Source organism: Orbicella faveolata, unplaced genomic scaffold (genome assembly GCF_042242905.1).
Source record: "Orbicella faveolata isolate gen_17 unplaced genomic scaffold, um_ofav_v1 contig_2, whole genome shotgun sequence".
Taxonomy (NCBI): Eukaryota; Metazoa; Cnidaria; class Anthozoa; order Scleractinia; family Merulinidae; genus Orbicella; species Orbicella faveolata.
The window spans coordinates 8,965,001-8,992,213 of NW_028301547.1; the positions used below are offsets into that span (position 1 = coordinate 8,965,001).

The 27,213-nt window shown below is 38.2% G+C and overlaps 1 protein-coding gene across 1 annotated transcript in view; it reads right to left on the reverse strand.

Moving 5' to 3' along the window:
* Positions 1 to 27,213, reverse strand: part of LOC110066635 (uncharacterized) — a 34,983-nt gene that overhangs the window by 3,770 nt on the left and 4,000 nt on the right. The window contains exons 4-25 of the mRNA XM_089289270.1: positions 21,696 to 21,868; positions 20,641 to 20,874; positions 19,958 to 20,114; positions 19,082 to 19,254; positions 17,939 to 18,169; positions 17,247 to 17,370; positions 16,222 to 16,293; positions 15,429 to 15,497; positions 14,700 to 14,771; positions 13,886 to 13,957; positions 12,866 to 12,934; positions 12,137 to 12,208; positions 11,190 to 11,261; positions 9,271 to 9,342; positions 8,830 to 8,901; positions 7,630 to 7,713; positions 4,006 to 4,077; positions 3,076 to 3,150; positions 2,583 to 2,654; positions 1,857 to 2,071; positions 1,410 to 1,535; positions 1 to 1,008 (exon numbers count right to left, since the gene is read on the reverse strand). The exon at positions 1 to 1,008 is cut by the window's left edge and continues 540 nt beyond it. Of these exons, the coding sequence (XP_089145396.1) occupies positions 1 to 1,008; positions 1,410 to 1,535; positions 1,857 to 2,071; positions 2,583 to 2,654; positions 3,076 to 3,150; positions 4,006 to 4,077; positions 7,630 to 7,713; positions 8,830 to 8,901; positions 9,271 to 9,342; positions 11,190 to 11,261; positions 12,137 to 12,208; positions 12,866 to 12,934; positions 13,886 to 13,957; positions 14,700 to 14,771; positions 15,429 to 15,497; positions 16,222 to 16,293; positions 17,247 to 17,370; positions 17,939 to 18,169; positions 19,082 to 19,254; positions 19,958 to 20,114; positions 20,641 to 20,874; positions 21,696 to 21,868 (3,386 nt within the window). The remainder of the gene's footprint in view (positions 1,009 to 1,409; positions 1,536 to 1,856; positions 2,072 to 2,582; positions 2,655 to 3,075; positions 3,151 to 4,005; positions 4,078 to 7,629; positions 7,714 to 8,829; positions 8,902 to 9,270; positions 9,343 to 11,189; positions 11,262 to 12,136; positions 12,209 to 12,865; positions 12,935 to 13,885; positions 13,958 to 14,699; positions 14,772 to 15,428; positions 15,498 to 16,221; positions 16,294 to 17,246; positions 17,371 to 17,938; positions 18,170 to 19,081; positions 19,255 to 19,957; positions 20,115 to 20,640; positions 20,875 to 21,695; positions 21,869 to 27,213) is intronic.

Here is a 27,213-nt window from a genome sequence, read left to right on the forward strand (position 1 = left end):
GTATGCTGTAATCAACTCTCAGATACTTGTTACATAACTCTTCTTTGCCATCACGGCAAAGTTCGCGGCAAGCAAATGGTAGTACATTGACTGTCTTGGAACATGTACTCAGATAAGTCACGTAAAGGAAGAAAAACAAATTTCGGCTCACCAACTCCTTTGCCTGGGACTCTTTTGTGAGCTTTTCCTCTTCTTCCAGGCTATGTAGAATGAGGACTTTATAGATGGCGTATGCCACGCCAGAAAAGCCAATCAGAACAGCATTTATTGCCATAATCAGAAACAATTCTGTGAAAGCATCCACGCGAAATCCAGTAAAAAGGCAAATAACTGGCGCTATCTGAAGTATATTCATCTGGAGTACGCTTGAATACTTTCCGACAGTTTGCAGAGAATCCGGCCATTTTATATACGAGAACGCTCCCAGTAAACCATGAGTGACTTGATAAAAGCCAATTACGATCTTAAGTTTGGAGAAAATCATGTCTATAAGAGGGCGTGCTTTGTTCTTTTGGGTCGCTCTCCTCCTTCTCCACAGAAAGGCTACTGTAATTATCACAAAAATCGCCGCAATAATCAGCAACTGACCGACTATCCACTTCTTTGATGGACATTGTGTGCACGTTTGCATTTGCTTATAGCGTCCTTTAGTGCAAACTGCACAGAGTGGACCATCGTACCCACTCTCACACTGGGAATCCAAACCACCTTTGCAGGTATTTTCTGTTGGGCACAAGTAAGGTGTCGGTATTGGAAAAGGAAATCGTATATCATCAGGACCTAAATCTGGTAAAGGCGCTTTGACATTTTTGATAAAATCCAAGTAACGATGTTTGTAAGTCTCATTCCTCCATTCCCACCAATAGCCCGACTTCAGATAAGCACAATCATCTCTGCACTCTAGTCCACCTTGTCCACATTTTTCACATTTCTCGAACATATGAATTCGGTAAAATCCTTCCAGGCATTTGCAAGCACGATACCCAGCGAAGAAATCGGTCTCTGTCCCTATAGAAGATTTAAGGAGGTAATGATGCTTAGAAAACGGCTACGGTTTGTCTCCGTTGGTGATCAAATGAAAAATGAATGACGTCATATCTCGCGACAATGAAGTGCAAAATAGCAAATATATGTTTTAAAAACTGTTACGTTACGAAATAATCAATCAAACCGTACTTTGCGAATACATTTCCGAATCGGGTTAAAGGTATGGTTCCTATGAAAACTTGATGTCACAAGACCAAGAAGGGACCCACTCTTTACCGATGAAGCTAAGGAAAAGTTAAAACGTTTCGTCGTCGTTGTTAAATTTTCTTTAAGTCATATGAAATAATTGACATACATTGCAATTAAAAAAAAATGCATGCAATAATTTTCTTATAATTGATTAAAAGCGTGTTCGCCGTTACCTTGAGGGCAAGACTTGCAGTCTTGAGCTTGAGTCCCTGGTGCTTCATCAAATGAAACAAACGAGCCATTGGGACATCTCTTACAGCTTGTGGCCACATGGGCGACATCATCTGAGTAGAATCCTCCTGACAAAGAATCAAGGAAAATTCATTATCTACCGATTTCTGAACAGAAGTTACTTTTAATTCCTTTTCAATTCCTACATTACTTATACAATAGGAACACAAGAGATGCTTAAGTCTGCTAACGGTCGAGCTTTCTTTGTCAAAAACATGAAAAGAGTTGGAACTAACCTCAAGCTGGGACGAAGAATTGGCTATGCTCATCTACTCTTGACTGTATTTAATTATTATATAGATATAAATACTGCTAATGAATCAGTTATTTTTTTTTTGTAGAAAATGACAAAATGTACCAAAAACACTATAGAAAAGCTATTTATATACCTGGCGGACATGGCGTGCATCCAAATATTCCTCTAGTGGAAGAGTTAGAAAATGTTCCCACAGGACAAGGAAAAAGGGACAATTCCACCTCCGAGCGATTATTAACTAATACTTCAAATCCCGAGGCCATTAAAGCCTCAACAAATGCTGCCACATTCGGGTCTCCTTTCTTGAAGTCGATTTTGATGGCCGCTGCAGCGGTGTCGATAGGATTCCTAGGAAGCAGAGTATGAGCGGGGAGAGTGTGCAGCGAAGGTGATTTATTAAGGGTTTCAGAAATCATCGTTACTTCTAAAGAAGAAGCAGGGAATAAGGCTGAAACACTACTGCTAGACCTAAACAGATGTAAACGTCACTGCTTAACACAAAACAATCTCTATCGAGGTACAAAAACATCCCTAACTTTTGAGAGAACTCAAAGAAGCTATGGACAGGCATTTCTAGTTCTCCTAAACTTTCTCTCGCGTTTCTGTATGTTGATAGAAACACGGACGGAGTTTCAGTTCTATTTTCTATAGTGGAAACATCTTTTTGAGAAACAAAAAGTCTTACTGTAGCTACTTCTGTTGTCGATTAGTTGCCATTTAACTGAAAAAAAAAAAAACACCATTTAACGTATGGTGTTTCGTCCACGATTGAGAGAACATCGTGGTATTTTCACTCATTTTATTTGCCTACAGAAAAAAAAAATAGTCGGTTTCCCATAAATATAACGAATGTACAAACAGATATATGATGCAGCGCCTCCAGTTTTGCGAGTAATATTCCAGTGTTCCAGTCATTCTGTTTTGTATTATGCTGTAAAAAAAGGCGGGAGAATGAGACCTGGACAGCCCTCTTCACTAACAGCTTTTAAAGCTTAAGAGACAGAAAGCCACAGAGTGTACTTAGACGCGAAAAAAAAATGATGTGTTCTGAACAATGCAAACGAGAAAGACCAGACTTCATCAAACGCACTGATGTTTACAAAGGAAGTAGATAAGACGTAAAGGATTTGGTCTAGAAGGTACAAGACACCCACGGGATCACACCGTAACAAGAATAGCATTCATTCTCCTTCGTCGATATATAAAAATATAAAAAGGAAACAGTAATGATAATAATATGATGATATGATTATGATAGATGCCTGTCAAACCAAATAGTCAAAAATCTAAATCGTGGCTATTTACGAAGTGTGAGTGAATTTTGGTTTGCAATAAGAAAACGAATACGTCACAGTTGAGAATCTAAACCATGGAGGCCGACAAATGAGTCAAGGCTCAATTTCTTCAGCTTTGTCCGAAGCAGAAATCTGACAGAAAAAAGGAAGAGAGAAACATGACAGAAAAAAAAAAAAAAAAAAGAAAAAGAAAAAGAAAACTTTTATCCATATTTCAATAAAATTGAGATAGTGCATATTACTGGGAGAAATCAGATGTGCAGTAAGGCCTATATACCGGCCAAATTTTACATTGGCAGTTTGATATTTTTTTCCCTTAACGGCACCTAGAAGCTCGCATCATGTTACATTACCAAGTCACAATCGTAGAGCTCGGCCGTATTCTAAGCTTGAATGCGTTTATGTAGAGACGATAATGTGACATACTCGAAAAAGCAATTAGGGGTCGGAGAAGTTCCAGGAACACCTTTCGCCCGATTATTTTTTTTTAAATTTTATCCTTCAATTAAGCCTGAAATTTGCAACCTTTATGTTACTTAGTTAGACCATATTCCTGTTTGTTGTCTATTAATACTACGGTTTTCAAAATTCCAGTATCTATTTCTATAGTGATTCCTCTACAGTTAAATAAATGGATTTGGTTATATGAATCGCTAGAATTGCAGACAAAAACGATTGTTTTTACTGTCCTTCTCTGTCAGTATGTCCTCTTCGTTTGTATTATATACCTATAATCTCAGATTCACCGAGTAAACGAATCGATCCATGATTAATCCTTTAATTAGTTGAATTACATAAAACTTCAAGTTATTCTTCGGTCAAGCAATAATCCACAGATCCTTTATTTTGGGGTGACTTTAATACCAGTTGAATGCTAACGATGCCTCGGCTACTGAGGAGCAGTGAATTTCCAAATGATTCCACATTGGAACTTTATTTTGTGGAGGCCTAGTGGTATTTTTTATCATATTTATAGTGTTAACTTACATTTCTAATCTTGGACCGCCAATTCTAAATGCTCCAGGCTCGATTGACTTGATTGGATTGTCTGTTAATATTCTTGAAATAAAGCAACACAAGCAATAATCAACAAACAACAAATTGTAGTCAGTTTTCCCCAACCATTTCAAGCGAGACCTGCTACTGGGAGTTTTTTGCTGGCCGTTTGCTGCAAAAACGACATAACTTGCAATTCATATTTTTCCCTTCTTTTTTTGTGTTGCATTAATTTTTAACATTCTTTAAATAAAGCAACACTAGTAATAATCAACAAACTACTAAATGTCGTCACTTTTGCCCAACCATTTCAAGCGAGACCTGCAACTGGGAGCTCTCTGCTGGCTGTTTGCTGCGAAAAAGACATAACTTCTCATAATTCATATTTTTCCCTGACTTTTTAGTCGTGGATACGCAAAGTGTAGAAACGGCTACATGTTAGGGGGCAAAATATGCAAATGTATCACTCACTCAGATGTAAACTTTTGTCCGATAACATGAATAGCCTGGGTTCGAGTTTTCTCGAAGACCTTCAAAGTTGAGAGCGGCCATTTTGGTTCTTGTGTTTCGCTTTTGTAAATATCTAGTATTTTACCTAGGGCTTTTGCTCACACGTAGATGAAAGCTGAGAGAGGTATTTATGACTGTGGTCATATAGCGGTCACAAGAGCGCGGTTGGTGAGGTCAAAGAATTGTCACAAGTGAAAGTCAGGAAGTGAGATCGTGTTTGCTGAACGTGGCTCAAAGCTTTTTTTCTTGCTTGGCTAGAGAATTTGATGGCCTTCCACTCTCTTTGTCTCCTTCTAGAATCCAAGGTAAGCCTAAGGTAGCCTGTTTCTGTATTGTAATTTTTTTATGGACACATTGAAATTCTGGCGGTGCTTGCATCTTAAATTCGAAACACGTGCTCTAAATATGTTGTATTTTCAAATAAGCTTACTTCAAGCAAAAATTCAAATTGCTCAATCTTTTAATTTTGTTGTTCTTCACACTACAGTTTTTCCGTATTCTGTGCAGCTCGACCAGAGTGAGCATTTCTTAATGAATGGTATACAAGTCAGCATCCACGATCGAGTAAATATGCCCTAAAATTTGAGCGATGGATAGACAAATTAGCATTCGAGAGACTGTGTAGATCTACTTTTTGCGAGAGATATTTACAGTCCAATCATGTCCAACACAAGCCATGTCAAACAGGCATAGTGGCTGGTTAGGTATGTATAACCTTATTTTTGTTCTAGAAACGAGATATGTCAACAACTGGAATCAAAACTTGAAATAGATATAAATTGTACCCGTCAACAATCGTTTTGAATATTTCTACATTGTTAGTGAAATGAACACAAAAAATTGCCAAGATAGGAACAAAATAATGTGATATCCGTTTCCAAGAAAGGAAAGTATTGTTAGTTTTATTGTGTACATTACAATCTGCAATACCCTTTTTATTTTGTATTGCATCAAGCTGAGGGGACTCCCTATAGTTGACTCAAGGTGAGCTTTTCATCAGGCGAGAGGCAGGGATTTTAAATATTCATTGCTAATTTATCCACGAAAAGAGAATTAATGATGGGTCTACTGTAGACATGTGAAAGGGTTTTCAAGCTTGAAGCTACATGTACATGTACATAAACTTTTTTGACACAAGATGTAGCAGGGGATTTCATGGCAGAGTATCGTTTCAGCCAAACTTTTTCAAGTAGCCCTTTCTGGGAGGGATTCTGAAAACTGTTTGAATGATTCTTATAATATTTGTACAAATACTTTTCTCTCTATTCCCATTTACCAGCTAGCTAAAATCATATTGTTCATGTTTGCAATTTATTTTTTTTTTTTTCAACTTTGCCTAACTAATTAAATTACTTATATACATATTTTTTTATTATTATTAGGCAGGGAGACCACTACAGCCTAGCCAGTTACAATGGAACCCTCGTAATATCCGTGTCCCACTAAAGTAAAATTGTGCAAAATATACTTGGCATTCTCAAGCTGATTGTCTTAAAATTATGAGTGTCAAAACCATGTGACATGCTTTCTGCATCATTGCAATACAGCCTTTTCAGCCTTTAACTGAAGAAGCACCACAACCAAATTACCTTGACGCAAAATGCACTACTCATTCACTAATATTGTACATATTATGACCAAAAACTCCGACTGGGTGTTAATTTGAGATTGGTGATTATAGTGAACTCCCGTTTAATGGCTTCCTTGTGCAACAGACGGTACACGTCAATTGACACTATATGTACAAGTTAATATAAAATAATTATTTTCCAAATCAATAATTTGATTTTTGTTTACTTGCCCAGTCACACTGCAGACGTACTGCTTGAGTTTTCAAAAAGGCTTTCAAAAGGTCATTTCAAGAATTATCAACCACAAACTAATTATAGATCAAGTAAATGTATCTAGGCATTGTATCCACGACTTCTTCATAGTTTCCTTTGATTTTGTGTCGTATTAATTACAGATTCAGATCTTTTTAAGGGCCCATTAATCGATCTCTTCGAGCCGTCGCTAGGGAAAATTTATTCTCATATAACCTTATCATTTTTGGTTAGTTCAGGGTTATTTCATGTGTTTTAACTTTTGCATGATCAGTAACACTAGTGATGACGTCATCAGGCCACGCCCATGGTCATGTGACTAATACTGAAAAAACGCAAATGCTCCCAGGCAAATTACTTTATCGGGATTTTTTTCATTGATTTAATATCTTAATTTAAATCCTCATTACGCTATATATAGATTTTGTTTCATTTCTAAAACTTCAGATTTTTAGAGAATTTCAAAATTTAAAAAACTTCGTAATTTTCTGAAAAAAGCATGATTTCGGAAAAGGAATGCATAGCTATGTTTCCAACTTTGGCTTTAATCGAAATCCGTCGAAAAAGACCGGATTTAGTGAAAAACCGCGTTTCCTTTAGCATTTAAAGAAACCGGAAGTGCGCCCGATATATATTGGAAGTTACCCTATCAGCGCGTGCGCAATTTACACTACCAGCGCACTTCGGTAAGATCAGACAAAGCCACACGGAGTTAGTTTTTCTTCTTACTATTGCTCTTGTTTCTCTGTTTTTCTCTTATTTTGTCTTTGCTTGTACCTTTTCTACTTTGCATTTTGTGAAACAAAAAGAAAAAACATCTTAAACGTAAACGAATCTGCAAGTTATTCAGTTGTTTTTATTTTCCGCGCTCAGGCTGACGTAAGTAACCGGAAGTGAAATTTCGCCTCCTTAGCAACGCGCGCGAGCGCGCGCATAAATCGGTTAATGGGCCCTTAATGGCACCACTCTCACTGACCATAGTCCTTGAACAATAAGCGGAGGAGATTGTACCAGCTGCTGTAAACTGAGGTACTTAATTGAGTGCGTGCGCTGGAGCATTTGTCATTCACATTTTTACTAAAGACCAGACAAATTTTCGGTTTTAGATTCTTCGCTTGCAAACCTGCATTTGTACGAAATCGTACGTTTTATGAACGACGAACTCCTGTGCGAGGACTTGTTTTATGTGGTTCCTTTGTAATGTATTCGTTCAAAATAGTAAGGTTCTTGCTATATGTTTCGAAACATATCTATTACTTACAATTTTCAGCTCGATACTCACATTATCTCATCGTCAAGTCCCACCTGCTTCAGATTAAAGAAGGTTTTATGCGAAATAATTTCTAATTGATTGAAACCCAAAAATCTGCGGGAAAAAAAAGGGGACTGAAATATTTCCATGCATTTCGTTGGATCAAGATTTAAATATTTTTGTTTTAGTTTTCAACCTTTTCTTTACTTTTTTTTTAACCTTAGAACTGATAACTCCTCTCACTCACAACCATGGATTGCAATAATCGCACCTCCGTTACTTTCCATATTATTAAGCAGCTTAACCCTTTGAATACCAATTACGCATATATATTCGTAATTAATGGTTGTGCTCTTTGTACCACTTGTGACGTCATCAATTTAAATGTCATCAGATATTCTTGATAAGCAGATAGTATTACTAGGCTAGGCCTTTCCGTACAGTAGTCAGGTTTAGATATCGACGACATTCCGACGTCGCAAATCGAAAAACAACGTTATCAGTATTGGTGCAAAAGCGGTGGTAAAATGGTCCACTACGCCTCTGATTTATCAAGGTCCATTTCTAGGCTTCACCCGTAATTAACATCCAACGTTTCACGGCAGCCAGAAAAAACAGGCAACGCAAAAGGTAACCAGAGTAAAAGGGCCGAGAAATCTCTCCTTTTGGTAAAAAAAAAAAAAAAAAAAGCTTTCGTAGCAAAACTTAGGCTCATTTAGCGTCATGGCAGCCAAAAAACCTGACTAGATGGTTTAAAAGTTTGGCATTCAAAGGGTTAAGACATTTTGCTTCGTTTGAAAATAAATTTGAAACCATGACTATATACTATATACGTTTCTAGCGTGATGGTTTACCAAGTGGACCATAAGCCGCAAAAGTTCTATTTTAAATTTTCGTCTCACAAAAACTTCAAAAACTTAAAACTGGACCATTTGTGCTGGATTTCTCTTTGAAGACTCCTTGTCGAGCAGAATGTTTCCACTTTTGTTCTTTTGGACTATTTCCTGAAGGCAAATAGTTTCTACCTGAAAGAGCCATACTGCGTAGAATGAAAACTTCTATCTCTATCTATATTACATTCCATTTCCCCCGAAAAAGGCACCCGAGCCGAGTACCAATATTTCACTATATTTATGCTGCTGGAAACCGATTAAACAGGTCATTTGTAGTTTTCTGTGTCCTTTCGTCACGAGAACACAGTTCTAATGCTGGTTTACTGATCGTACGTACATGTAAAGAAGACTGGTACTCTTGGAGAAAGTCTCATTTGATAAAGAAGGTAACGTGTTGTTCTGCAAATACCTAGAAATTAAAAAACAAGGCGTAAAGATTTCTCCGTTAACTCACTCGTCCCACATGGCAGAGGTCTCGCAGAAGCCGGTAACATTATTTGCAAGGGAAATTGCCCTTAAACGATTCTGATATTTGTTTACGTACGTTTTACGACTTGTACTTTTATTCTCCCTTTAATCGATAATAAGGGCAGACATTTTTTTTTTAACTAATGTGAATATGAAAGCTAGATGTTGTTTTCTTGATTACATTTCATTAAAAAGTGGTTTGCTGTTGTCCAAAGTAGAATCTTTTTCTCAGTTGTCCAAGATACATCTTTCAAATCGGCAGCTTAAAAAGTACAGTGTACGGGTAATAACCAATATTCCCATTACTTACAGATACTTTAAGTCCTTCGTACAGTAAAACAACTTCTCTGGCAAGTAATGAATTTTGTTGTAGGAAAGATCTCTGCAGTTGAAGATCGGGAATAAGCATTTGCCTTATCACCACAAGCATCCACAGTCTAATGTAGCTGAATTTAAGATCTATCGGATTAGTTAAGTTGGCAGTAGATAGCAAGTCCTTAGAGAGCCCTGATGATTAGCTTATAGCGGAGCTCCGGAGGCCCGAAGGGCTGGCAAGGGGAGCCCCATACTCATATAGGAAAGAAAACCATGAATTGATTTTCTCATGGTTATCATGGTTGCTCGTGGGCGCGTACACACGACGCAGGCGAAGGCGGAGTTGCCCAAGATGGTGGCCATACTCCAGCTGATAAGTTGACAGAGGCCCGGTCCAAACGCCGCTCCACTCATGTGCCGAACCAAAATTGATTAAGTTCGACTTTAGAGCGACTTTGGAGCCCCGGCTGGTTCAGACTGCGTACTTGTGTCGAACATAATTTCGGAAGCCGGTGGTAAAAATTTTAGACGAGAAAATATATGTTCTGAATTCAAGAACTCTGTCCAAATAGAAAAGCTGACTAACATTTCGCTGTTGAAGCAATATTTAGGGAAGCAAATTCAAACTCAAAGTTCAGTGTCTGTATTTAGACAGGTTTTCTCCCGGCTAATTCGACTTGTTAAAGGGAAATCTGATAATCTGGGCTATTATCACGAATAAAAAGCAAAAAATGAATTTGCGCGAAAGAAACTCGCTTATACAGTTTCAGTTTCTCAAAAATCGAAGGCATATTTAATTTTGTTGTGTTTAGTTTTACCGAAGATTTCGAGCTTCATGCATGACTGGTCACGTCACTCAATTTTGAGCCAATCATGAGTCCCGTTATATGAAAAATACATTACAGTAATTTATGCATTAGGTTCGACACATGAGGAGAACGCCGTATGAATCAGCTGCCGTTCCAACGTCGCATAGTGCGACAGACCCTGGCGAATTTAATGTTGTTTGTCGCACCAAACCTAACCTGCCGAACCAAACTGATTCAAACGCCGCTCTTCTGCCGTACTTAACTCATCAGTTAGGTTCGGCGCATGAATGGAGCGGCGTTTGGAACGGGCCAGGGACATGCAGCTTTGGTTTATAACGTCCTTCTTTGATATTGGACATGCATGTTATGGTCAATTGACACCTATTAAAACATGGTATCCGCTGACCAGTATCACGTGACCATATCGCAGGCTCAAGTTTAGAGCTTATCGTGGTCACGCGGTTGTTTTAGATTTGGCTGCTGACCAAGTGCTGGTTTTCCATTGGAACGCAGGTTCACATCAGGTTAACTTAACAAGATTGCAAAAACATATACCCCAACAATTTATAGCTATTCTAACCAGGGTCGGGTTGTTCGGAAGCCGGTAAACGCTAACCCAGGTTTAAAGGTTAACCGAAGCACAAATTTTTCTTGAAGACAAATGTTTTCACTGCTTTTGTTTTGTGTACTGTGAGATAGTTCCAACTCAAAACAGAAGGCCAAAAATTATACAGAAAACCTCACTGCAAATTTACAAAACCCGAATGAAAATTCTCGCCTATCTTGGGTTAGTTTAATCGGGCTTTGAGCAATCTGGCCCAGGAGCTCCGCTTGTAAGGCTTGGATAAATCTATATATAAAGCAATTTGAGAGAAACTAAGGGTGGATAATTGTATTCTAGCCTTTGTAAATTGCTTATGAGAGCGCATCGAAAGAGCCATATATCTCCTTTTTCGAGTGATTAAAAAGACAATCTAAAGTTTCATGATTTTTGAAAAGTTAAAAGTAGAATACAATGTTTGTGTACGCTCTTATGATGGGAAAGGAGCAAAATAAACTATTTTTAGCATTACAATGAAGACCAATAAACATTGTTCAAACGTACAGAACGCGTAAAGTTTCCAGAGTGGAAAATACGCCAGCACTAATATTCTGGATGCTGTTGGAACTGAGGTCCCTAGAAAAAGGATATATCTTTAAAAAACAATAACTAAAATATAAATCAGTCTATACTTTATTTTAAACTCGTTGCGTCCAAGCGTAAGTAAGCTCGATCAAAATACGAACGTGTATGGAAAAAAATATTTAAATAGATAAAATAAATTACATTATCACATAAGCAACACAGTTGAATATCTACAGTATAAAACGAGAACGAGAGCGCAAGAAGCTGGACACAGTTAATGCCAAATAGACAATCGAAATAAAACAATTCCTCTTATTCTAAAAACTTATATCTTTTTTATGTCATAATCTCGGCAAGGGATAAATGAACAACTATGAAATTCCCAGCTTTACAGAATAAATAAGTCCATCCTGTCAAAATCCTGAAAAAGGCTCTCGGTTTTGGGGAGGGGGAAGGGGGGGGGGGGGGGAGGGGAATGACAATTTCACGTTATTAAATGCATATTTAAAAACCTGGTGTTGCCTGCATGGGCATTTAAAAATTATGAATGTGAGAGTCAGGTCTTCTGCTCAAAAACACAGCACAACAACCCTGGCCAGTGCGCTTGCAGTGTTGTATGTAGCCGGGTTGCCAGTTTAGGAGTGAAATGCGTTAACAATTACGGCACTACATGTCCCATGCACCTGCAGTCATTTGATTGAACATCTGTGGGATTATTGAAAACATGGTAGGCATATGCCGTGTGCCCAAGCTTAATGGGATTTCATTTGACTTAATATTCTTTGCGATGTGCCTTAGAATTTTCGTCGTGTTGTTCAGGCACAGCAACGGTACAAAATGATAGTTTTCTCTGTGATATGACTAACCAGAAGTGAGTCAGAGACTCCTGCACATAGGAAGAAAACGTTTAGGTGTTATTTACGTACAGCACAAATAACTTTGTAAGGGAGGAAAACAGAGCCGTGGTGAGGTGCCGGATATTGTTTGAACCCAGATACCTGTCAAAAATAATGAATGAATAGATGAGTTTCACTGCAAAACCGATTTAATCTTCTTAGTATGTGCTCGCGATCATTTCAACAATGAAAAAAGCCCTGGATACATCTTGTCTTATTTTATGCCAACACCGTTGTCGACGAATTCAAACTGATAGCCCACCCCCTCTCTGCTCCGGCCCACCACTTCCCCCAATACTTTTTGACCAGTCCCTAACTGCATCGAGAGCGTCAGTCAACATTCAAAACCAAAATTGGTTCTCTTCTCCTTTTTAAGGCTGAAGACATTGGAACTAACTAAAACTTGCAGCTTCTTTTTAGCAGAGATATGCACCAAGCTTAATTCTATTTAAAGACCCGTTCTATAGGAAAAACTAGCTTTGTCTTTTAATTGACATCAGACAAAAGAGGGAGTAAAATAGGAAGGTTAGGTTTTCAACGACTCAGTGAGCCGTTGAACGTTTGAAAGCGTAGATGCATATGAATATATAACATAAAAATAACTGGACTGTGCTAAGATGAATTAGTATGTAGAAAAAGAAATTCTTGGCATTCTTGAGTGGCAATCGTTTCGAAATGAAAGTCACTCCCAATTCCAAATAAAAGTCGATTTATTTCACAAAGATCAAACTCGTGCTTAAAGAATAGCTCTCAACATACAGATATTCTAAGCTCGGAAGAGGAAAAACACCAGCGATAAGGTTTTCAATCCTGTTTGAAAACAAGTTCCTGTAGGAGGGGGATAATTAAAAAAAAAGAGCAAAGAACGAAAATAAGTCTAAAGCAGATCCTTTTGAAACTGATAATCTTTTCCCCAGTGTATAATTACGTAACTCCATGTATAATTACGTAACTATGCATGTTTAGAAGGTTATTCTGTGGTGTGTTCAGTTACCAAGCGCATAGGTGATTACATACAGCCAGCATCTTCCAGATGTGTTGTTGTTGCTGTTGTTGTTGTCGTTTTTTTTTTTTTTTCATTTTTTTTGCCCGTTAACTTTAAATTTGGTGCCAAAACCTGATAACTCGCTTGTTGTTTCATTCAAAACCAAAAAGGGCTTGTTCTTGACTACATAAAACCTGTAATTCTCGTGTTAAGTATTACAACAGGCCAGCATAACTTTGGATTGCTTTTATTTTTGTTAGCTTCTAAAAAGAGACTTTTTCGTGTTATGACTGCCGCTCCCACTTCGGGCACTGATTTCTGCTGCCATATATGTAAGGCATATGAACATGTAAAATGTTTGTTCCGCGCAGTCACCTGTTGGTACCATAACGCGCCAGTTTTAAAATGAGTAAGAAACAAACTGGTCATCATTACTCGCAAAACAGAAGCAGGTAACTTTGTAGCGTCCAATAAAGATGATAAGATAGCTTCGAAACGATACACGCTGTTAGGGAAGAGGACGAGGCCCCCAGTAGAAATCACTTTAGAACCTACTGTTTTGGATAATGCCTTAAAGATTTACTATGAAAATATAAAACATTTCAACTCTATTAGCAGTGTCATAGTCATGTAGTGTTCTCATATAGGTTTTAAATCTTTAATACAACATTACATAACTGATTTACAAGAACTAAAGATAGATACAACTAAAATAGATAGTAAGGTCTTAGAATAAAAGAATACCCTGACCAAGAGAAATCAGACAGCGCACTGGATGTAAACTCTTTACTTACAGAACTTGCAACTCATGCAGTGTCTCAAATACCCCCTTAGTTAGGTGTGTAAGAACATTTAGACTTAAATCTCTGTGAAAAAAAGTATGAAAATGACTTAACATTAGTGAGATAACCAATGAAAGCTGTTATGTTACTTATGTGGCTATAAACTTACCTCCGCGTTCTTGGCTAGGAACAGGCTGATTTACTGCTAATTTTTTTTTTTTGCACTGCAATAAAAACTAACGCACGCACGCTTTTCATTTTCTCAGTAAATTTGAACAATTCTGGATTTACAATACTTATACTATTTGTAAATTCTTCCAAATTGCACTCGCTTGAATTTCGTGCAATTTTGAGAGAATTTTCAGATATCACTCGTTGTGTAAAATCTAATAGCACTCACAGTCATACGAATACCTATCCATATTATATGACTGATTAGATAACTTTATTGTGATTAGCTAAGAGCATGCCAACTTCTTCGTTACTTTTCCAAAGGTTTATTAGTGGCGTTGGCCACTAATAAAGGTACTATTCCGCTCTCGAACGTTTGCCATGGATAAGGGCTCGGGCCTAATTGCTGAACAAAAATATTTCCTTTGCCGTTGGTTCTTTTCTGTCTCGTGAGTGACGTTTTAAATACTTATTGGGTTGAAGGAATGGGATGTCCTCCAGTTTACCTCCAGTGTGAGAAAATCAAAAGAAACGATTTCAACTGCGCTCGGAAATTATGCTTGCTGTAAACTACATCCAAACAGAAATGGTAAATATTAAAACCAAGTGAGCAGTTTAAAGTCAATTTGCTGTAGGGTTGATATGTTTCACTTACAAGTATCCCAGACTTTTCAGATTAGCAAACACTCCGTCGGGTAGAGATTTGATAGAGTTTGAATTTAATGACCTGGCAAATGTTTGAAATCAAAACTTAAATGCTGAAAAATAACATTCTTTTAGATTAAAGATTTCGATTTCGTACTGTAATGAATGTGGATACACCATGTTAAGATTTTATATTTGTTCTTGTTTTCGATTGTACACATTATATAATCATTTTCGATTAATTCTCAGTTGAAACAGAGGGCTAGTGAAACACTTAGACTAGCTGTTAATGTGCAATTAAGAAACGTGAATTATCCACCGTCACGGTGGCGAGTTTGTAAAAGCTGACGTATTGAGTGTTAGCACATCGTTGATGGTTGATTTCGCTTTTCCAAATCCCCTACGACGGCAAATTTACCGTTATCACTTTATGTTGACAATCGTATAAGTGATTTTGGCTCAATTGCTTTTAACACAATAAATAATAATAATAAAAAACAACAACAACAACAACAACAACAGCAACAACAGCAAACAAAAAGAAACAAAACAAAACAGAAACAAGATCAAAACCAAAAACCAAAAACAAAACAGCAAATAAATACATTTTCTCAAAAGGCCAGGGTACCTAAGGATTGCTGTTTAATTTAAAGTGGTAAAAAAAAATCATCACTGTTTATCACTTAGCCATTATGGATCTTGGGAAATCCCATTTAGCGAGTAAACCCTTCAAACTTACAAGGTTTTCAGACGCAGGTTGCCAAACACTCCATTAGTTAAGAATGCAATATTGTTATCAGATAAACTCCTGTGTAAATTAATCAACCAATGAGTAAAGCCTGAAAAGAGTTTTAAAATACCTTAAATTCTCCCGCCCTTGAAATGAAACAAGACAAAAACAAGTTGTGTTGGAAAAAAATGGGGAAGGGATGAGGTACTCGAGTTACCAATTGGAATCATGTAGGATCACAAACGTCAGGTTCTTGGCAACGAGAAGACATAGTCCTCTTGTAAGAGGGAACATCCGTTCGTAATTGACATGTGCATAATTGAAAAGTAGTGATGTAATTGGCCAAGAATTAACATGGCAAGGTACCGCATTGGGGTGAATTTGACCTTTGGATGTAACGAAAGAGAGCCTTTATCATACTAACATATTGCATAGGAGATCTTTTTTTTTTTTAATATATATATATATATTTTAACTTTTTATAACTTTTCTCACCACCCTTTTATGGTTGCCCCATTAATTAAAATTTATATTACCTATAAACTGGCTCCTATGGCGTTAGGATAAATAGTAATTTTTAATTCATTCTATGTGATTATACCGATATTTAGAGCAAAAAGTCCCGTCAATTTTAGTTTTGGTGATGTCCTACTAAGCTATGTTAGAAAAAAATCCACCAGTGCTTTGGAACAAAGTCCTCAAAAAGGATAACGGTATACAACTGTTTTTGAAAAAAAAAACTAAAGAAAAAAAGAAGAAATAGGAATGAAAGCTATGATTGAAAAGTTCTGCTATGACTTACAGAAATGTCAAAGATTTCAAATTGGTAAACAAACCGTCTGGTAGAAATTCAATATTGTTTGAATAGAAACGCCTGCCGAAAGAAATTTAAAAAAAATTAAATTTTTAATGATAGTTATCGCGTCTTGATGAAATTGATCAAGTAAATTATTTAAGCTATTTGCTACGCGTTGCTGGAAATAAAACAATCAAGTAAATCAACAAACCATTTTAAAAGGATGATTTCACTTCGGCGCATGTGATGGCCATGACGTGGGGGGGTGAGAACCTTTTTCTATTTCTCGCGGAACCTCAATTAGTTTAGCGATTATATAATACAACAATATTTTGTGTAGGTGGAATAAGTCATATGTCTGAAATGTCATGGGCATGTCAAGGGATTTATTCAGAAAATATGATTTTAAGGTTTTAGCATCAATCATTATCAATTTGCGCAGGACTACCAGAATCCGCCGAAGGCAATTTTTGAAAGTCAATAAAATATTCGACGAAACTTAAACTTAGTAGAAGTTGTCTTCACTTACAGAAATTTCAGATTCACTAAGTGGGCAAACACTCCATCTGGTAGGAATGTGATATTGTTTGAAAACAAATCCCTACCAAATAAATTAGTCAGTCGAGAAAATATATTAATTATTTCTTTCACAAAATTACCGTGCACAGTGTGCACGCTCATTTCACGTAAAACTGCATGTAAAAAAGTGTCATTAACATAAGTAGTCAATGTTTTACATTTAATTTAGAACTGCGCTTAGAAAGATAATTGTGGGTGACGTGGCAACTGGCAACTGGCAACTGGCATGAGAGGTGAAATATCGATCAAGCTGCCCTGGGACATATTATGCTGTGCTTTGTTCTAAGCCAAAGCAATTTGCTCTTAAAACGTTCCTCGTTCCACTCAGGAGAATAAATGCATGCTGACGATTTGTAGCAAAAAACGCTAACGACAGTAGCAGAAGTTGAGAAGAGTGGAAGAAGAGGATACACAAGAGTTTAAGCATAAAAACCATAGTCAGATGGTCTTACAAAGATGTAGTAATTGCTGGAACACAACTAATTGTGTCCGTGATTGATACTGCGTTACTGCACTTCAGAGTATTTCCGTTTTCGGCGTATTTCCGGTATGTTGAAAAGCAGTGACGTCCGCAATCTAAAATGTAGTGTAAAACCCAAATATATAATTAGCTTGAATTCAATTTTTCAATTAATTTCTCCTGTTATTAACTGTGCCTTCAGGACCTAAAATGAAGCTAATGGTAGGATTGGTAAAACTCCCCCTGGAGTACTCTTGAGACATCATGCCTATATTTTGTATCTTGATCCTGTACGTTAACATTATAGTTAACTGTTCCTAAAGATGATATTAACCCAAATGAAGTCATGAAATCATTTGAACACCAACGCATTTCAGAGCTAGATCGCAACAATGCTCCCATTTTGCAAAGATTGCTTGATTTTAATTTTACGTCGATACGTTTTTTCTAGTATTTTGATTTTCGTATACATAAAGTTTTCTGCTTTCAGATTTGGTAGGTAGTTAAGAAAAAGAACGGAGAATGTGTAGCATCCATGTCCTACTTTCCAGAACTCCGAGTTTCGCATAATTTCTAACTGTTTCGCGCAAACTACTCCTGACTGCTTATAGTTAGTCTTTTTTTATTCCTTAGTATCTAACATATATAGGCAACAATGAATGTTCTGTTTAAAAGAGGTCTCACCAACAAATATGACTGAGAAGTCCTTAACGTCTACCCCATATTCGTTGGTTGCCTGGCATGTGTAGTTTCCCCCTTGAATGATAGCTTCAATGACGCCTGTTGTATTTGCAAGTACTGTAGAGTTCCTTATCAGTGCTGTATGTATCGGAGGAGTTCCAGTGACTGGACACGACAGCCTGTAACCCGGTAATACTCGCACAACAGATTCTGGTAACTCAATCTTGGGTGCAGCTATTGAATTTCAATAAACCACACATAATTAATTTTAGATCCTGTCGCAGTTAAACAACAATACAGTGGTCTGTGAAGTATGCAGTGTTCTCCTTGGTAAAGGTAGGTCAAGTCTGCATTCGAGCAAGGTGGCCCATCAGGCCGGTGCTTATCGCCAGTTTCTGTAGCATGAAGCGACTGGGAGTATTTCCACTACCCCCTAGATGGGATGCCAGCCCATCGCAGAGTTACCCCCAACATTAAGTTCGCCGGTACCCATTTATATATCTGGGTAGAGAAAGGCACTGTAAGAGAAACGTGTTTAACCCAAGAACACAACACAATGTCCCCAACCAGGGCTCAAGCACGGACCGCTCGATCTGGAGGCGAAACTCATTAACCATGAAGCCACCACGCTTTCACAATTGAGTAAATTAAGGAAATTAACGTCCAATACCCAGATTAGTTAATTTTTGTTTTGTTTTTGTTCTCCCTTAAGCCAGACTGAATACTACAAATTCTTCCTTCATCTCTCCTGTCTTACAATTAGACATAACTAGGCTAGAGCCTAACTCGAAAACCTAACGGTTCATTTGGCCTCGAGCTCTAGTCTCATTCAAACAAGATTAAAACAGCTATCTCATGTAAAACATCAGTACCGCATATATTAAATTGACTAAAAGTGTTAAAATATTTCCATTTATATTGATAAAATAAAGATGTTGTTTTTGTTGTTGTTATTGTTAAGGTTGTTATCATTTTAAAAATGTCGGTTGGCCCCCATCATTATCACATGCGAATGCTATAGACATCACAAGTGGCGCCGCGGATCCTTTTTTTGATAGTCTTAAGTAAAATGTTCTGTTGTGACTCCATGCTGGTTCTTGCTCTGCTGTAAAAAGGGATATCAGTATTATTTTATATTGGACTTACTAGGCTTAAATAAGTTGAGCAACAACAGGAACCCTCTTCTTTGAACAACGTTGTTTGAGTGGAATGTGAACACTGCGTACTTTCCAGTGACAATAACTGATTCGCCAGTCTTTCTTCCACAGTACATGCCAAATGGCTTGCTGTTCTCATTAATAATTGTCAAATAGTCATAGCTACAAAACAATAAAAGACCACTTAGTTAGATGCTACATGCAGTGTACTGGTGGTGTACTACAGTTCTTGTTCTTGGACAAAATACCATTTATTTCTCAATTATACCGCGACACTTTTTAAACATCTGACAGCAGTGAAAACCGCTAAGACTGTCAGCTGTCATAGAAGAAAAAGAAGAAGAAGGTTTCAACGTAACTGAGTCAGGCAAATACTTTGTCTCTAAATAGATGTTACAACATAAGCAAGCACGATTATATGGAAGACTCAATGCGAATAAATGCTTTTCAAAAAGCAAAAGCGATTTTAGGCAAAAATAAATTCTGCTGTATTTGTTTATAAAAAAAGAACAAAATTTTCAAACATGGCTTTTGTTTATTAATTTAAAATGCCGCTGTGGTTAAATTACGAGAATAACTCCTTCTCCATTTCATTTCGATCTTAAGGTTGACCTTAGAAACACAACCATGATGGTGCCAGGGGAGGGAACTGAATTTCCCCCCTCCCTTATAATGATTCAAAATAAGATATTACCATGTCTTTTCTAATACGAAAATATCAAAATCAGTTTAGGCATGGATGATATGACGTCACAAGACGAAGCTGAGCGATTCTGCTCTCCAACAATCACTCAACCATTCATTTTCACCGGGGAACATTTTCCGGTTACAGGCTGTATAAATTAATACTTATGTATTTTCGTACCTGCATGATGAACTGTCTTGCAAGTCAAAATCTTGGAAATTAATCCTCATTGCCATGCCTTGTGGAATAGGAACCGTGTAATTACAATCCATATTGGCTGCGTAGTTGTGTGGATATCCTGGACTTCTTAGAATGTTGTTTACCACTGAACCGCATTCTGTTAAAGCAATAGAACAGTCAGCTCTTCAAAATTCGTTACTGAGCAGTTAATTTACCGTCAACAACTTAAAGCTGATAATCAAGTAACTTTTTGACCGGCCCGTTTCTGACCCGTCGAATCTTTATAGCAGTTATTTCTTTTAGTCATTGCATCCGGTTAAAAAAATGGCTTATTTATTTTTCATTCATTTATCCAATTGTTTATGCGGTCCATAGTCCACCCATCTTACTTATTCGTATTCCTAGCCATTCCTGGATATTTTTGTTTTTGTTTTTTGTTTTTTTTTTCTTCGGCTAGATTGTAGAATACCGGATCACTCATTTGCACCTCTTTGAAATTGAATGGTTCCTTTTGTTTCTACATGCCTCGTTCTTAGAAGCATCGAGAGATATGTTAATAAGTGGCCCGGAATTGTAAAATCGCTCCAAAAATTGATTGCTGCAATGACTCCAACGCGCCGCACTGAAGATAACATAGAAATAAAAATACCTTGATTAATGTAAGTCAGAAAAATAATCCTCACCGACAAAGACGATTGAATACTTTCTCACATCAGTTCCATACTTGCTGGTGGCCACACATGTGTAGTTATATTCCACGTACAAATAGATGCCTACAGGACTTGTCCTGTTCACCATCAATATATTGTTCCTAAACAGCGCTATGTATATAGGAGGTGTTCCAGTCGCCAAACACCATAGTATGTTACCTGGTATTGCTGACACAACAGAATCTCTCAACGTTAATGTTGGTGCCGCTATGAGACAAAGAGGGAAACGACGCAAAGTTTACGTATATTCCAAGAAATACACCAAAACCTCCTCGCGAAACACACGTTAGCCTCAAAAGACGAATTCAGCCAAGTTATTTACAACTTTGTTGCCACCCTATTTAGATCATGCGATGATTCATTTGGGAGGTTTTAATTGTTCTGTTACATAGTCCCATGCAATCACTTGTGTGCGGGAAATGGCATGCTTGTAACCTCTCAAATGAATCATCACGTGGCCTTAATTGGGTGGCAAAAAAGATGTAAACACGTTAGCCGAATCCGTCTATCGAGGCAAACGACACTGGAAACCTTACTTTAAACTATTTTTTTCCCAATATTTTGAACAACTGGATTGCTTCAATTATATCCCTCGTGTGAAAAAAATGGAGGATTAGTAGCATCTGGGGAAAGCATTTTATGTCTTTCTGTTTATGCTTTTGATACTTCCCCACTTTGTTGCACGTTCTGCAGCAAATTCAACGAAGTGTGGAAATAGCAAAAAAAAGCGCTAGACTAATACTGCTACTACTACTGCTGATAATAATAATAATAATAATAATAATAATAATGATGATAATGATAATGATAATTGTGTAGCTGGATCTGCTTCCTTTCCTCTGTTATTGCTCAAAATAACGAGGTTGCTTTCACGAGGTCTGAAGTTTAATGGAATCAAAGACTTTGGAGATTTCTCGTTTCGCCTATTGTAAAAGGAGAATCTCTTCAGTTTTTCAAACAAAAAGAGAATAACCTCATTTTAATTTATGACAGAAAAAAAAATCAAAAAGCATTTCTATTGCACTTACCAATCGGAGTTGAAGTGAGTGTTACAACAAACCCTCTCTTCTGTACACTTTGATCTGAATGGAATGTCATCACAACCTGATTTCCAGTTACAGTAACTGTCCTTCCAGTCCTGTCACCGCAATACGTACCAAACGTCTCGTTCACGTCATTGCTGATTTTCAGATAGTCATACCTAGAAAAAGAAATATTTATTCCGTGGCCAAATGCAACTTTTTCTTGTTTTATATTCTTAGAGCACTGCAACATCTGTCTTGTCCACGAAAAAGAGATTTAAGTTTTGACGGGCCCAAACCGGAGGCAGAGCAGGCAAGACTATACTCGGGTTTCATTATGAAGTAACTCTTAATTTCCTTGCTTTTGTCGGTCCTAATAAGTGCATTTAGGGAAGTGGTCAAAACTATTATACATATAAGGGACCCACTAAAATAACTTGAGACTACTGTCTCTTTCTATAGCCCCCTACCCTTATCCAGATACCAAGGGTCTCTTTTATAGCCCCTTCCCCCCTCCTCATCCCTTAACCTATGGTCTCTTGCTTAACCCCCCCCCCCCCCTCCCCCCAACTACACACACAAAAAGAAACACACGGAGAGAAACTGTGTGCCGGGTTGCGTACACTATGGTCACATTATTGTTCCTTTAATCGACCTTACAATATACAATCATCTCTGGTTTGCATACCTTTAAAAATTAGAAATAAACCTTGTGGATATTTGAAAACAAGTTCGACAATCATGTTAAAGATTTTTTTAATGACGAAACACAAAAAATCACCACATTGTTTTGCGCTCAAGTACATGGTGTCCCTTTAATGAATGCCTGCCTACGCGAAGCACATTAACTCTGAACATAAACATAAACTGTGGACTACCGTAATAGTAATTAACCAGCTTTCATATTGCTGAAAACTATCGACGCACAAACCACAGAATTGAGTGGCACTCTCTTCAATGCGTAACCTAGAGTAGCTAGGAAACTTTCTGTAACCGTTTTGTCTGTAGAGCTAAGACGCTAGCCTACTAACTTTTAACAAAACTTCTGAACAAGTTTACGAGCTTTATGACGCTAAAATCTCCAAAAAAGTGAAAAATTATTCCCGCAAAAGTCGCTGGTTCACAAATCAGGCGCAAGTAAATGTATATTTCACGGATCATGAAAAAAATCAAAAACCAGTTTCCCGAGGACGGAAAAGTGTAGATAAGATATTTTCACGAATCACGGAAAAAATAAATCCTAATTCACGTTTCACGCAAAGCAAAAATGCCCATTCACGCGTCACGAAAAAAGTATAGGGGACCCTCTGTCAACAATTACCGATAATTACAATTTATTCGCCACGTAAAAGTAACTTTACGCGCTAGTCTATTGACTGTTTTGCGTGTTGTATTTACCACTAGTGTTCGGCTTGACTCAGGCAAGACCATGGTTTTGATCCTCCATGTGGATCTCATCAGTTGCCGGTATTTCTCTGTACGTCTGAAGTTCAAGCCTTACACGACTTCTACGGTTCGTGACATTTGTACATTTCCCGTTCTCTGTTCGGTCCCTCGCCCTTTTTGTTGCTTCACTTGTATCTATGAAGGGATCTTCATGATGTGTTACAAGGAGAAATTTTAAGTAGAGTTGAGCCGTGGCTTTTTAGAGGTCATAGGTCTGCATGATTTCTGATGTTATCTGCATAGTTTGACGCCTCTGTAATTTGTCATGTGTTTGTGCATTTTTTGGGTTCATTTCTATTGCAAGATATGTTTTTATGTCTTATGTTGAACTAAGCCGAACAATGACATACAACACGCAAAACAGTCAATACCCTGGTCCCTGAGGTTTTTCATGATTATTCTCTCTTCTTGATTTTCTCCACATGAGAGAGCCGAAAGAAAACCTGAAAGAGCCACGAAGTAGCCTGCGAGCAGGCTCAGTTGGAGCACAATTGCGCGCGGCCTAGCCGCGAGCGCGAAATCGAGCGGTGAAGCCGCGAGACGAGTAGCCTGCGAACAGCGGCTCCCGGTGAGCCCAAACGAAACGAGGGAGCCTTCTCCTGGTATCATGATATGACTGGCTGATTGTTGACATCTTTGAGATGAATATTTGACAGATCTTTGTAAAATTATACGACTCCAACGGTTCGTTACAACAGTGCATTTGCCGTTGTCTTTTAAGTTTCGGTCTCTCGACCTCTGGTTATTTTACAAGTGATTCTGAAGGGTACTTTATGCTCTGTTACGAGGAGGAATTTTAAGTAGAAGCTAGTGGAGTGGAGCCGTTTGGCTGTACTATAGCAATTTATTTAGAGGTCAAAGGCATGGTTTCCGGACTTTCCGCTGTTATCTCCTTGTCGCTTCGCAGAGTTTGACACCTCTATCATGGGCTTATTATTTCCTTAGGCTCATTTCAGTATTGCAAAATATGTTTTAAGCTCTCTAAGTGTTGGCTCTGGAGGGACAAAGTGTTTGAAATATTCCGTGAACATGTTGCTTACTTGCACTCTATATTATGACGCCCGGCCCGGCTATTTGATTAGCTCGGTTAGAACTGTTTGCAAGTACCGAGAATGTAGCTTCTTGACGGGTCTAATTACCTCATTGACTGATTTGTTACAGGCTTATCACCAAGGGTGGATAGGCACATCAAAAACAAAGTCTACAGGCTCCCCTGTCCCCGCCCCGATCGCTTTGCTCTCCGAATTCTTCTGTTTCGCGCTCGCCGAAATCTTTTTCCGTCCTCGCCGGGAGCCTGTTCGAAGGCTATGAGACGAGAAAGTGAGCCTGCTCTGATCTCTGCGATTTTTTTTTTATTTCCAGCCCGGAAACCGCAGAAAAGAATAAAGTCAATTGATTTTAACCGGAAGTATGAGCTTTGGCAGCTCAGATTTCTCGGGAAAATTGTAAATCTTTTTCATAACAACATGTAGGCGCGATATCCGTTGTTGATAAAGTTTTGCCGAAGAAAAAGTGTCAAAGTTTATGTCTATTAAGGACACACACTTTGATTCCAAGTGATCTTGCTTTGGCAATCTGGTCTTTGGCGATACTGGTAAACGGGCAAACGCCTATGTGTTGTTTCGTTGCCCGCTTACAATCACATACGTTTGTAATATTTAACTCTTCCCATATGCAGTCGGCAACACGACAAGTACGTCTTGATTCATTAACATACTTTCAACTGCTATTTCCTGCTCCCTCTTTAGTTTGAAATTTAACCAGAAATAGACTGGACCTTTGTTAAAACATCAATAATACGCGCACTCAACTCTTCCTCTGACTCCAAATGTGGACGACTTGTTTTTTATTGTGCGGTAAATTACCGACTCCATGGGGATTTAATCGCTCCTCATCAAACATGGTAGATTGACAGTTTTCTCGCCTTTCCCGCTTTTCGACCAATGGTATTTCACTTCGCTCAGACGATCGACGCAGAAATGTAAAAATTACAGAGATCAGGGCGGGCTCACTTTCTTGGCGCCTCTTTACTAGTAGCCTGCGAACAGGCTCCCGATCGCTTTGCTCTCCGAATTCTTCTGTTTCGCGCTCGCCGGAATTTTTTTCCGTCCTCGCCGGGAGCCTGTTCGCAGGCTACTTCACTAGACTCCTTCCCGCTGGATCGCTTTGCTTATCGACGCTCGCGCGTGTGACTTAAAGGTGAGCCTGCTCGCAAGCTAGCTGCGAAACTCCGCGGTTCTTTTGCAGCTCTCTCATGTGGAGAAACATCAAGAAAAACCTCTGGGACCAGGGTAAACCGTCAACAGACTTGCTCGTAAACAGCTACATTTGAATCATGTGGTGCCAGAACGACCAAAAGGGGGAATAAACCTATACATCGAGCTCGAGAAACATAAGCTCGATCAGATAGCTGTAAGAAACCAAAGAATGTCTTTTGAGAAACGTATAGCTTTCTCGAAGTAAAGCTACGGTGTCTCCGAGGAAATACGTACGCAAATCGGATATCCGTGATAAGAATCAATTGTAACATACTACTTGCAAAGTGTTCTAATCAAACAGTCGGGCCTGGCATCACAATATAGAATGCAAGTAAGCAACATGTTCACGGTAAATTTCATATTTTGTCCCTGGAAAGCAAATACTTGTATCTTGCAATAGAAACGAGCCAAAACAATGGTATGCATAAACACATGGCAAATTACAGAGGTGTCAAACTCGACGAAGTCACATGCAGATAACAAAGGAAATCATGCAGACCTATGAATTCTAAAAAATTGCCATAGCACGGTCTAACGGCTCAACTCGACTTAAAATTCCTCCTTTTAACACAACATGAAATGCCCTTCATAAACACGAGTGAAGCGAAAGGTCGAGTGACCGAACAGAGAACGGCAAATGTACAGATGTCACGAACCGTAGAAGTCGTGTAGGCTAGCCATTTTACAAGTTTGTACAAGCGCAGAATGTCTTACATCCTCACATATGTACGAGTTCCGCTAACAACTACAGACGTACATAGTATTTTAGAAATACCGGCAACTGATGAGATACACATGGAGGATCGAAACCATGGTCTTGCCTGAGCTAAGCCGAACAGTCGCAAATACATCACGCAAAACAGTCAAGAGTTTTACTAATATGCGAGCCAGCGAGCCATGCGAGTCACAGTGCGAGCCATGCGAGTCATGCGAGTCATGCGAGCCAGGGTGCGAGCCATGCGAGTCATGCGAGCCATGGAAAATGAAAAATAAAAAATAAATAAAATAAAAAATTAGTATGATAAAATGTATTATCGTTTGTCACACGATGTAGTCACTTTAGATGTAGATCGCGACGTTTCGACTGCTTACTGCTAGTCTTTGCTAATGGGACCAAAAGATTGTTTCGAATAATAGAAGGTTTAAAGAAATCGGGGCTCTAAAATTCTATTGTAATTTTTAAAATTGTAGGGCAATTGTGAACAAGCTGTGAGCAGCAGCAACAAATAATATTCAAGATCTTAAAAAAACTAACTAAATAAATAAATAACACAAAATAAATACAGTCACGCACTTAAATATATTTACGTTTTAGAATCATCTAACAAATTAAAACCGTCGCTTCATGTGGCTATAAGTGTAACTCGTATCATGTATATATTAAAATACAGCGTTATTTATATATTTCTTATCAGATGTTTTGGTATGTAGTATCCCTGTTTATTTAATGTTTTTTTCATGTTTAAACCGTGGCTCGCATGGCTCGCACCCTGGCTCGCATGACTCGTATGGCTCGCTGGCTCGCACATTAGGCAGACCCAACAGTCAACAGACTTGCGCGTAAACAGCTACATTTGAATCATGTGGTGCCAGAACGACCAAAAGGAGGAATAAACCTATACATCGAGCTCGAGAAACATGGGCTCGATCAGATAGCTGCAAGAAACATAAGAATTTTTCTGGAGAAACGTATAGCTTTCTCCAAGCTACGGTGTCTTCGAAGAAAAAACTTATGAGGACAAATATGATATCCGTGAAAAGAATCAACCTCCTGTACTTGCAAACAGTTCTGTAATCACAGCCGGGTCCGGTGTCACAAT